This window comes from Maniola hyperantus, chromosome 4 (genome assembly GCF_902806685.2).
Source record: "Maniola hyperantus chromosome 4, iAphHyp1.2, whole genome shotgun sequence".
In the NCBI taxonomy this organism is placed as follows: Eukaryota; Metazoa; Arthropoda; class Insecta; order Lepidoptera; family Nymphalidae; genus Maniola; species Maniola hyperantus.
This window is the reverse complement of record NC_048539.1, coordinates 11,816,010-11,829,303: the sequence shown is the minus strand read 5'-3', so window position 1 is coordinate 11,829,303 and position 13,294 is coordinate 11,816,010. Positions and strand designations below refer to the sequence as shown.

At 41.0% G+C, this 13,294-nt stretch overlaps 1 protein-coding gene across 1 annotated transcript; it reads left to right on the top strand.

The window, feature by feature from the left end:
- Window positions 1–61: 61 nt before the first annotated feature.
- LOC117981838 (116 kDa U5 small nuclear ribonucleoprotein component) lies at window positions 62–12,540 on the top strand. The gene is made up of 16 exons (XM_034968049.2): window positions 62–339; window positions 771–1,000; window positions 1,418–1,669; window positions 2,585–2,842; window positions 3,199–3,437; window positions 4,228–4,361; window positions 4,876–5,062; window positions 5,663–5,803; window positions 6,756–6,968; window positions 7,441–7,576; window positions 8,176–8,374; window positions 8,867–9,009; window positions 9,708–9,844; window positions 10,297–10,417; window positions 10,981–11,173; window positions 12,367–12,540. The coding sequence occupies exons 1-16, from the start codon at window positions 149–151 to the stop codon at window positions 12,518–12,520; spliced, it is 2,928 nt and encodes a 975-aa protein (XP_034823940.1). The 5' UTR covers window positions 62–148; the 3' UTR covers window positions 12,521–12,540.
- Window positions 12,541–13,294: the final 754 nt, after the last annotated feature.

Here is a 13,294-nt window from a genome sequence, read left to right as displayed (position 1 = left end):
GTAAAATAAATTAAAAAAAAAAAAAAATTTGAGAGGTTATTTGTTACGTCTGTCAAAACCATAAACCATTTGTTTTGGTTTTGCGTTACATTGTGGTTACAGTGAGTTTTTAGGTTTTTAGCATAGGATTTTAGGGCTTTTATTAATAATGGACGGAGATTTATACGATGAATTCGGCAACTATATCGGCCCGGATCTAGAATCAGACTCTGATGATGAGCAAAGTGTTTACGGACAGGATAATCGCGATGCGGACGAGGACGCGATGGAGGAGGACGAGGACGCCGATGCTGAGCCTGAAGCGGCTCCAATGTCGGTTGTCCTGCATGAAGATAAGAGGTAATACTCATCTATCTCTTAAAGAATACACTCTCTTACTTATTTCTTCCAACTATCTCCAAAGACATCGACAACCCGTCGGAAATATCTGTTAACCTGGCTTACGGACGTCATGTAACGCGCACGCGTTGACACCGGTGCTGGATAGGCGAAAACGGGCGAGCTTCAGGGAAGCGCATTCCTGCGAGGTGCCCAGATATTTCCGACGTGTTGTATGTTTAAAGTTAAACCTCAACAGCTGAATAATAAATGGGCGGACTGGACTTAATTTTTTTAGTTCTTACTAATCTTTTCTTAGTTTGACCCTCCTTGGGTAGTAGAAGTATTGTACTGTATACTTCTAGCACAGGCTTCACAGTGATGATGATTTTTTTCAGTTAAATTTTTATGAAATGTGTTCTTATTGGTAAGTGTTCTTTGTACAATTTTAGATACTATCCCCAAGCAGTAGAAGTCTATGGCCCAGATGTAGAAACTGTAGTACAAGAGGAGGACACCCAAGCACTGGACAAGCCCCTTGTGGAGCCAGTTAAACACAAGAAGTTCCAGATGCAAGAACAGCAGCTGCCAGAGACGACATATGATATGGAGTACATGGCAGACATGTTGGATAATACTAACTTAATGAGGAACATCACTTTGATGGGACACTTACATAATGGTATATGAATTTTAATTACATAATGGAGTATGAATTTTAAAAATTTGTGATAGCCTAGTGATCAACCAACCTGTTCAGAGGATCAGGAGTTTGATCCGGAGCACGCTCCTGTACCTGACTGTTTGGAGTTAAGTGCATTTTAAGCAATTAAATAAACTGGCGAAGGAAAACATTGTGAGGAAACTTTCATGTCTGACAAAGTAGTGGGCATCATCAAATTCATCATATAAAAATAATTATATATATTCTTCTTCTCTCTGGGCTGGTTTCCGCACTTAAACATTTTCGTCTCTTGTGCATACAATAAAGTTTTATGCACATTTGCAGTCGTTTGGGTGTAAAGTAGATATATAAGCTTATAGTAAAGACAGCTTGATGAATAGCCTGCATAAAATTTATATTAATCTTTATTTCCAGGTAAAACCTCCTTCGTGGACTGTTTGATCCGTCAAACCCACCCCAGCACAATAAACCATGAGACAACCATACCAATGCGATACACCGACACACTGTTTGTGGAGCAAGAACGTGGTGTCTCCATCAAGTCTATGCCGGTTACACTAATGCTCAAGGATATTAAGGGGAAGTCACACTTACTGAACATTATGGACACACCGGGACATGTAAACTTCAGTGATGAGGTTACTGCTGCACTTAGGATATCCGATGGTAAGATTGTCTTCTTAATTCTAACATGCTAAATGAACCTACAATATCAATTGCCTTCATTAAATCCATTAAAACACTTTCTGACCAACAGAGTTGTTCACATATGGAATAAATTGGCTAAGGATGTGGTTATGTCAAGTTCTGTTAACCAGTTCAAGAATAGATTAGACAAACATTTGAAAAACTCGAAGCACTACTGATATAGACGCATCAGCGAAAGCTGCTTAGTCTATTAAAATAATAATAATTATGTTTAAAGTTTTGGTATTAAAAAGCGTTTCCAATAGTTCAACCACCAGTTTTAGCTGCTTTCTACATATTATAAATAAATTGAAAAACTTATGAACTCTTATGATTAAGTAATAAGTTATTGATTTACAAACTACCAAGTAGACTGTTTTATAGCTGTGTAATGGAATATGATTAACACACTGACAGACACCAGGGTTTGAAGATTGGAAATTTGTAGGAATTATTTATAGCAGGTTACCCCTGGGATGCACCAAGGAAAGTTTTTGAGTCATCCCAACGGATCTTTAAAACATAAATCAATGCAGATGAAGTCGCTGGAATTAGCTGGTGTTTAATATAATATAATAAAATATATATAATAAACATATATATAATATAATATAATATATATAATAAACATATATATTATATATAATATAATATAATATATATGTTTAATAATTGTTTTTATGAATTGAATCATTACCCATATTACAAAATATGCGAAAGTGTAATTGTTTGTTGTTCAATCATGTCACAATGGAGCAACAGATTGACGTGATTTTCTCTGAAAATTAAAACCTCAAGGGATTTGAAAAAACTAAAACGACAACAAAGTCATATAGTATTACTATAATTTTCTGTTATTACTGTATATGAAAAACAAATCTAATAATTCCCCAGGTGCAGTACTTTTTGTTGATGCAGCGGAAGGCATAATGCTCAACACAGAGCGCCTCTTGCGCCACGCAGTGCAGGAGCGCGTACCAATCACTGTATGCGTCAATAAAATCGACCGCCTTATACTGGAGCTGAAGCTGCCACCCGCGGATGCTTATTACAAGCTGCGGCACATCATAGATGAAGTCAACTCCATGGTGGAGACCCACCAGCCGCAAGACAACCCCGAAGAACCCGCCACTGTGTTCTCACCTTTATTAGGTAAGCTTTTACAAAAACACGCATTAATTATGTGTATCCTTGTTAGTCGTGATTGGCTAGTTTTGCTGCAGCCAATAGTGAGAGAATGACAGCCAATCACAGGTGATAGTGACTGTTACACTAGCTGTGAAACTATAGTGCGCGACAGGTCGAGACGGCAATCGGGGAGAGAACACCCGCACCGGTGCGGGCGACGTGCTGGTGTGCGGGGCGTCTTCCCGCTTCATACCCCAATTGCCATCTTGACCCGTTGTGTACTATACATCGCCTGCTGATGTTATAGTTTTTCGATTCACAGCCTATCTCAGATTTGTCTCTGAAGAAACTCATTTTTATTGACATTTTGGTTTGAAAAGGCAACGTCTGCTTCGCGTCATCTCTCTACGACGTGTGTTTCACGCTGGAATCCTTCGCCGCGATGTACGCGTCTGCACATGACTGCGGCTTACGCGCGAGTGACATGGCGGCATGGCTGTGGGGCGATATATACTTCAACGCTAAGACGCGCCGTTTCACCAAGAAGCAACCACACGCTTCTGCGCAGAGGAGCTTCGTAGAGTTTATACTCGAGCCGCTCTACAAGATCTTTGCCCAGGTACATACGCATACACGTAAAACTCATATAAACACATGCATACGTACAAATTACATAAACATAAGGCAGGCTTTTTAACTTGTAGACAATCCCAAACTAACAGGCATGTTGGAAAGCCTGGAGAACCGACGTAAGCTCTCTTTGCGTGTTCTTTCGCATTTATAATGGGGAGAGCTCTGAAGAGCTTTTCGACCTCATTACACCCCCCTTTTTCTACAACCGCACCGCGCGTCACTCAGCGATTTCAGCCTTACCACCTGGGCATCTGGTGCACATCGACCGTCCGTTGTGCCAGATCCTTCTTTCCACACACATGCAAACTGTGGAATCAACTCCCATCGGCGGTGTTCCCACTAGATTATAACATGGGGTTATTCAAGGGCCATATACCAACAATTTCCTGAAAGCCCTCTGCAACGCATGTGCAGTTCCTCTGGTGCTGCAAATGTTCATGGGCGGCGGCAATCACTTTACATCAGGTGACCCTCCTGCTCGTTTGCTCGCTATCTCTATTTAAATAAAACAAACGAACCCGCCAAGCTATTTAGCGTTCCGGTATGATGCCGTGTAGAAACCAATAAGGGGTATGGGTTTATTAAAATTGTTGTGGTTGTTGCACCCCTTCCAAGTTAGCCCACTTCCATCTTAGACTACATCTTCACTAGCCAAAGTATTTGCAGTCAAGGGTTAACTTGTAATGAAAAAATAACTCCTAAGAACTGTCAGTTGTGTTCGAGATTTGTGTATAACGATTGATACACAAGTGTCGTCTTTCTCTTGTCGTTTGTAGGTGGTGGGCGACGTGGATGACACTCTGCCCGCAGTGTTGTCGGAGCTTGGCATCAAGCTCACGAAGCAAGAGGCCAGGCTGAACGTGCGCCCGCTACTCAGGCTGGTTTGCAGCAGATTCTTCGGCGACTTTTGGTAAGAACTTAGTCATAATCCTCGAAAAATGGTGCAGTCATAGATGCTTGCCAAAACAAAAAATATAAATGTTACCAATTTTTTTTAGATATTTACCAATGTTATTAATTTATTTACCAAATACCAGTTTAATTTATAGAATTTTCCTTATGGTTTTATATCGCTTTTTCCAGCTGCTCGTTTAATTTCGTCTGCCAGCGTTTTGGCTATCCATCCGTACAAGTTTTTTGCCCACGAATTCGTCCGCGTGAATTTAGGTTCGTACGGGTACATAATCCGTTCAAGGCGCTGAAATGGCGCCCGCAGAAAGATCGCACTGAAAGGCCCAGCGTTGGAAAACCTCCCAAGGGTGGACGGACGACATCAGACGAGTCACAGGGAGCTGCTGGATTCAGAGATCTCTGTCCAGCAGTGGAGGTCTATCGGTTGATGATGATCATGATATCTCAAGTTTCTAGTCTTAACGATTTGTGTTGTGTATGGATACGTCAGTAAGTTTTTCCTTCTCTTCCAGTGGTTTCGTGGCTATGGTGATACACCACGTACCGTCGCCACTAGACGCGGCGCCGCGCAAGGTCGCGCACGCGTACCGCGGCTCCGCGGGGCCCCTACACAATGATATGATCAACTGCGATCAGTCCGGTAGACTGGTCGCTCATACCACCAAGATGTATCCTACTGATGACTGCACTTTCTTCTTGGTGAGTATGGTTTTTGGCCTTACTTTTCTTTTTTTTACGCACTATCTCGTAGTAACATAATGTTCAAAAAATCAGTAGCCAAAAACCACGTTAAAACGTATCTCGGTCGGACTATAGGATATACAAAAGAAAGAAACACAATTTGATCACCTGAATCTACCACATAATAAGAAATAAGATCAAGTATCAGAAGTGGGATGCATATCTATAGGGTCTAACATCTTAATAAGTAAGCAATTTTGAAGAACACCCTGGCCAGTGATAAGCGATGTGGGCTTGTTAGTGGGAGGTCCCGAGCTCGATTCCCGGCAGGGGATTGTAATTTTATAATTTCTAAATTTCTGGTCTAGTCTGGTGGGAGGCTTCGACCGTGGCTAGTTACCACCCTACCGGAAAAGCCGTGCTGCCAAGCGTTCTGGTACTATGCCGTGTAGAAACCAAAGGGATATGAATGGGTTTAAAACAGGAATACCCCTACCAGGTTAGCCCGCATCCATCTTAGGTTGCATTATCACTTACCACCAGGTGAGATTGCAGTCAAGGTCTCTTGTATCTGAATAAAATAAAATAAATTAATAAGTGTATTATTAACTTTGCTAGGTGTTAGCACGAATAATGTCGGGTACATTATACGCGGGGCAAACAGTTCGAGTGTTAGGAGAGAACTACAGCACGCAAGACGAAGAGGACTCACGTATTATGAACGTTGGACGACTGTGGATATACGAAGCTCGGTATAAGGTAACACTTTCATTATATTTAAAAACCGGTCAAGTGCAAACACTTTAATTATTTTTTAATTTTCATGGTGGCCATTTTAAAATTTTTATTATTTTTTGTAACAGCAGCAATAAAATACACATTAGGGCCGATTCTCTTGTACACAATGTCTAAACTAAACTAAATTAACAGGTCTAAATTTAGTGCCATCCTTTTCCGCAAGCAACATTATGAAAGGGATAGCAATAGATTTAGACGTGCTATTTTAGTTTAGTTTAAAGATTGTGTACAATGGAATTAGCCACAATATGTGAAAATTTCAACCTTACCTATTACGGTTCATGATATACAGCCCGCTGACAGACAGCCTCTTATGGAAAGAAGATTCAGAAAAAGCTGTCCAGTCAAAATATATCTCCAGTTTACTAGTGCAAGAAGAATCGACCAGGATGTATTTCATTACATTTGCTGTTCCAGTTTTGTCAACAGAATTCGAGTTGAACAAAATTGAAATTCAATTCTTTATTAGGTAATTGAAGAAAGTAGTTACTTTCTAAATTGATTCAGGGCCTGTAAAATAAATTTTATTGCAGGAGATCAGCCAGCCAGCAAAGCCATTTATCTCTTCTACATTGTTCTGGCCCTAGTGATTTTTTTAGCTGGTTTAAAAGATTTTCTGAGTATTTGGATATGATGTTGCGTAAAACCTGATCAAGGTGAATCTGGACGCAGAATAGGTGATTCTCTCCATTAATTTTAAAATTCACCGCTAGAATATAGATTGCTAGCTTGAGTTTTCTGCACCACATACAAAATTGGTTTCTTCGAGTGTGATTGAATTAAATTTTAAAACTTGATACATAGTACAAAAAAAGAAACTACAGCTAATTCCAAAATAGCGCAGTTTCATATAAACTGCATCATCTTCCCATCAAATGAGCACAAACGGAGCAGAAAACTCCTATGTTCGTAGGTGGAACTCAATCGCGTACCAGCTGGTTGTTGGGCTCTCATCGAGGGTATTGACCAGCCCATAGTGAAAACCTGCACCCTGGTCTCGGCTGATGAAGAAGAAGAGTTGCACACCTTCAAGCCCCTGCGTTTCAACACGCAAGCCGTAGTCAAGATAGCCGTCGAGCCCGTCAATCCTTCTGAGTTGCCCAAAATGCTGGACGGCCTTAGAAAGGTAAGACTTATTGTGGTGAGATCTACATCCATGTTATTTTAACTGAACAGTAAGATGTTGTCTACGTTGGGTAAACATAAATCCTTAACTTAATTCACAATACATTGACCTATCCTTTTTCCGATGTTACCATCAAGCTTTTCTTTGAATTGAAAATATGGTAGCGGTATATTTGATATATAATAATTATGTGAAATTACTTACAATACTTTGAAGATTTAGTAAGGCGTCCCTAACGCTTCAATAAAATTTACAAAGTTGTCCCGTGACGTTGTGTGTGAAAGTAGTAATTCAAAGATGCTCTAAAAAAGTTACCAAGTATTATTTTAACTTCATTTAAAAATGCTTCATAAAAATTACCAAGGATTATGTGATGAAAAAATACCATACTTAAAAAAAAATCTAACGCTTACCTATCTACCTTATCGATTGTACTGTATTGCCGATAAAATCAACAGTAACTTAATTGTAGGTCAACAAATCATACCCGGTACTATCGACACGCGTGGAAGAAAGTGGGGAACACGTGGTGCTAGGCACTGGAGAGCTATATCTGGACTGCGTTATGCACGACCTGCGTAATATGTATTCCGAAATCGATATCAAAGGTACGTAAGCGTTGAATCGTGTTCTATTCCTCTTTGAGGGTAGTGCTAGTGCTTGTTTTTGTTAATCCATCAAAGACTACTCGGAGTTTTGTGCATAAACCTTGATGGACTCCTTGTTGTTGTATGCAAATCCAATCATAATTCGGGTATCTTTAAAACAAGAGTGAATAGGCACCTTCTAGGCAAACGCGTCCCATCATAGGCCACATCATCACATCCCATCAGGTGTGATCGTGGTCAAGCTTTTTTATTCATTATAGGCGCACCTATAATGAATAAAAAAGTAAAAAAAATATCATTTGGCATTTTTTCATTAAAAAAATAATATTCGCTCGTAAAATCATGATAAATGTGCTTAGTTATAAGTAAATTATTATTTAAACGATGACGAGTGAAAAGATTTCCATTGACTTTCATTATTCAAAATTCTTGAGTACTTATTCCATGATGGTTGGTTATAAGTTATAATAAATAAATAATCCGTCTCGGCTTATAATCGGCTTTAACTTTAAAAGCATACAATCGGCATCTGAAACTAATAGCTAGTATTTAGGGAGTTCCCACATTAATTAAGCAACGTTTCGTATGGGTCTATTCAGTCGCAGACCCCGTGGTATCCTTCTGCGAGACGGTGGTGGAAACATCGTCGCTGAAGTGTTTCGCGGAGACGCCAAACAAACGCAACAAACTGACGATGATCGCGGAACCGTTAGAGCGGGGTCTCGCCGAGGACATCGAGGCGGGCGCCGTGTGTGTCACGTGGGACCGGCGACGTCTCGGAGAGTTCTTCCAGACCAAGTACGTATTGACAGTGAACCGTGATAGCCTGGTGGTTAAACGTCCGCCTCCTATTTGGGAGGTCGGGGGTTCGATCCCGGGCTCCTCTAGCTTTAATCTATATATACAAAAAGCTGACTGACTGATCTATCAACGCACAGCTCAAACTACTGAAATTCAATCCCTAAAGGGGACAGGGGTTTGAAATTTGTGAAGTAAACGCGGACGAAGTCGCGAGCATAAATTAGTAATGATATATACTACATGCAATACTTCTACTATATTTCAAATATCCTTTGAGGGCGGACGTCTACGTGGATTTGAATATTTAAATATATACCTAGCTATACCTATGCAAAAAAACCTGTCAATTCGTTACTCCGTTGCGACGTGATTACAACCAATAAACTAACAAACACACTTTCGCATTTATAATATGAGTAGTGATTATAAAAATACCATTTTTAACTATGATAGTTGCTTTGAAATATTAAAATGAATAGTAATTTTCAGGTACGACTGGGATTTGCTGGCGGCGCGTTCTATCTGGGCCTTCGGACCCGATGCCACAGGGCCCAACATCTTGGTAGACGACACGTTGCCCTCCGAGGTGGACAAGCACCTCCTAGCCTCCGTTAAGGATAGCATTGTTCAAGGTCTGTAAAACGTAACCTTCGTGTTTTACTTCGTACTAGAAATAACACTTTTTTTTTTAAACTTTTGTTATTTGTTGTTGGCAATAGAAATACACGCTGTGATTATTTCAACTCCTTCAATACTAAACTGACAGATGGATGGACAGCTAAGGCTTAGTATTATGGTCTTGTTGACATCCTTTAAAGGCGGCTTAAAATAGAGCAGACTAGGTTTTTATTCAAATTAACTTTTACAAAGTGCTTTTGAATCAAGTGAATTTGGCAATCTACCACTGTTTTTATTTATTTATTCCATTACAAATTAACCGGAACTGGTTAGTGATGATGTAGTCAAAGACGGCGGCGGATGGAATGGAACCAGCAAGACACTCGGCGGGTACTCTTTTTTAAAATTCAAATAACAAAAACAGATCGTCCTTTAAGAGACTTGTCTGTGCATATTGTATTGTTTAAAACGGGTACATACCACGATTAATTACCCGACTAGTTACCCGTTCATATTGTATTGTTTAAAACGGGTACATACCACGATTAATTACCCGACTAGTTACCCGTTTTATACAATACAATATATCATTGTTGTTGTCTGTGCATGTTTTAAACTACATCTTATGAGGATAAAATATACAATTTGCTATAACTGCTTTCTTGTCACTTGCCATATTATTTGATGAAAATGATGAAAAACTTGTTGATAGGTTTCCAATGGGGCACGAGGGAAGGGCCACTTTGCGAGGAGCCAATCAGGAATGTCAAGTTCAAGATTTTGGATGCTGTGATAGCTCAGGAGCCTCTGCACCGCGGCGGTGGACAGATCATTCCTACTGCAAGAAGGGTGAGGTTTGATAGGTTTCCATTGGGGCACGGGGGAAGGGCCACTATACGAGGAGCTGATCAGAAATGTCAAGTTCAAGATTTTTTAAAGGCCTTTAATCTTGTACCTGCACAGTGGGTGATTTGCAGTGGATGACACAAGAAGCTTATGGCAACTAAAGTATTAAATAATAGGAAACACTGTATATTCCATCTCATTCTCTCACAATTAGCAATTTACAATGTATTGGTTTATAATATACAATAATATAAACCAATACATTGTATACAATAATACAGGACACAGGCTCTTACGCCAGTCTGGTGCAACACGTTACGTCACCTAACCGGTGGATGTCGCGAACCTATGGGACCCTGTTTTTCGCCCTAACCGTTTAAAAAAAATTGTCCCTACCAAAAATCACTCAATGCAGCTAAAGAAGTTTTCACTTAAAAATTCTAATTTTATTTCAGGTGGCATACTCTGCGTTTCTGATGGCAACTCCCCGCCTGATGGAGCCATACTTGTTCGTGGAAGTGCAGGCGCCTGCCGACTGTGTGTCCGCTGTATACACTGTACTGGCGAAGAGAAGAGGTAACCCAGATTTTATTCAAGAAACCAATAACTTAATTTACTTTAATCCGCTGAAACAGACAAATCTGTATGGTGTGACATGCAGCGTGCGATATGCTCCGCCCGCCCTTCCACTGCTAAACACTCGGGAAAAGCCAGCCACCAAGCAAGCAACAAGCACCACCACCACGCAACACCACATAAATCCACCAAAACACACTCGGCGCGTTTTTTCCCACACTGGTACTATTATAAATGCGAAAGTGTGTTTGTTTGTTGGTTTATTGGTTTGTTGGTTTGTCTTTCAATCACTTCGCAACGGAGCAACGGATCGAAGTGATTTTATGCACGTGACCACGGGTTAAAGACATGGAGAGTGACATAGGCTACTTTTTATTACGGGAAATCAATCAGTTCCCACGGGATTTTTAAAAACCTAAATCCACGCGTACGAAGTCGCGAGCATCAGCTAGTCAGGAATAATACGCAATAGTGCATTCTTTCGCAAAGTAATTGCCCATTCGATTGCTATTGATACACATATTATTGTCTTTTGTAATCGATTTTAAATTGGTTTGTGTCAGGCCACGTGACGCAAGACGCTCCAGTGCCCGGCTCGCCGCTCTACACCATCAAAGCGTTCGTGCCCGCGATAGACTCGTTCGGCTTCGAGACGGACCTGCGCACGCACACACAAGGCCAGGCCTTCTGTCTGCAGGTCTTCCACCACTGGCAGATAGTGCCGGGTGATCCGCTCGACAAGAGCATTGTCATTAGGTAAGGGGATGGCTATTGCTTTTATAACCATTTTGCGTATGCGTGCGTGTGTGTGTGTGTGTGTGTGTGTGTGTGTGTGTGTGTGTGTGTGTGTGTGTGTGTGTGTGTGTGTGTACCACGCTGGGCAAGTACGGATTGGCAGTCTCTACACACCTTTGAGAACATTATGGAGAACTTTCATGCATGCAGGTTTCCTCACGATGTTTTGCTTCGCCGTTAAAGCAAGTGATATTTAATTACTTAAAACGCACAACTCTGAAAAGTTAGAGGTACGGGATCGAACCACCGACCTCCAATTAGGAGGCGGACGTGCTAATCACTAGGCTTCTTCTTCTTCTTCTTCGCTCTGGGCTGGTTTCCGCACTTAAACGTTTCCGTCTGTTGTGCGTGCATTGCCCCTCCCCGCCGAAGTCTTCACTCCAGCCATCCAAGCTCGCTCCAGAAGCCAAACAGACCGCCCAGGTTGCCGAGGGCTTCATGGAGTGAGGTCGGGGAACCTAAATGGCGCTCGCGTTGATCTGCTACGCCCGTGCACTCCAGGAGTACGTGCGTCGGTGTTTCATCAACCTCCATGCAGGCCCTGCACAGAGGACTGTCGGTGACACCTATAACGAAAAGGTGTTTGTTTGTTGAGTCCCACCACCTTCCTAAGTTTACCTCTGTCCAGGCGGAGTAGTATGTTAGTTTGTCGTTTGTCTATGTTGGGGAAAGCCTCTTTGGCTTGCCTGCAGTCTGTTGTGTTAGCCCATAGTTTGGAATGTTCTTTTAGTGTTAGTTCATGCAACCAGGTTTTATACTCACTGAAGGGTATGGGTACGATAGGTTCTGGCCCTGTCACCTTCAGTGTCGTAGCCTTTCGTGCTAGTGCGTCTGCCGCCTCGTTCCCTTGATCTCCATCATGTCCTTTGACCCACCTTAGGGTGATGTCGTTTGACATGGCGAGAGTTTGCAGAGCCTTGTGGCAGTCTTGTATAAGTTGGGAGGTCGTCGAGAATCTAGCCAAGGCTTTAAGAGCAGCTTGGCTATCAGAGTTAATGTTAATCTTAAAGTTTGTTACCATCTATACCTACTAAAATACCATCCGCACCGCATTAGCAATTTGCGGGACTAATATTACAAAATACACGTATATTAAAATATGTGCTACATTTTATATGAAAGACATTGTAGTAATATAAAGTGGCTGCTTTCAGGCCTTTGGAACCGCAGCCAGCAACGCATCTAGCGCGTGAATTCATGATCAAGACACGCAGACGGAAAGGCTTGAGCGAGGACGTGTCTATCAACAAGTTCTTCGACGACCCTATGTTGCTGGAGCTCGCAAGACAAGACGTACAATTCAATTAAACTGTATACGTTTTACTTTACTGGTTGTTTTGTTTTAATCTTTTCTGTAGTATACCATACCGATGCATTCACAAAAATTAAGACTGAATTAAAAGTTACAAAAGCAAATGCGTTCAAGCGTTGCCAGATATTCGAGTATCCAGATTCGATTTTTTAATCGATTATTTAACTATGTGAAATCTAATAAGGTCTTATCGTAGAGTAAAGAAGACAATGGCCCCAATTCTCTAGTCTCTCTCTAAACTAAATTTAGAGTATCTGCATCCTTTTCTTTTTACTAATGCTAAAAAAGGAACGGAACATGACTTTCACATTTAAAGACTAAATTTTAGTGCACAATACAAATTTAAACAGTAGGTTCGCGAGTGCGTGCTAAAATCACGGGTTTTACCATCTAAAAATTAAATTTAGAACTGTCAAACTGTGTCTGTCCTTTTCATATTACATTTGTAAGAAGAGCATGCGAATACTCTAAAATTAGGTTGTGCTCAGAATCGGTGCCAATAAGGTCTTATCGTAGAGTAAAGAAGACTTAGTTGTTACCATAGAGTAAAGGTACTTCTTACATTGAATCTCAGTGTGGCCAACCTACTGGATTTTCCACTGAACTGGTGGTTTCGACCCCCCTTTTATTGGCGAAATATTGCTTTTAGTGGATAGTGGATTTTTCTAGTGGCTTAGTAGAATTCAGTTTAAATTAGGATTTGGGTACTGTAAAACCTGAAACACGTTTGCTAAGAATACATAATGTTCTATGCATCATCAGGGTTGAAG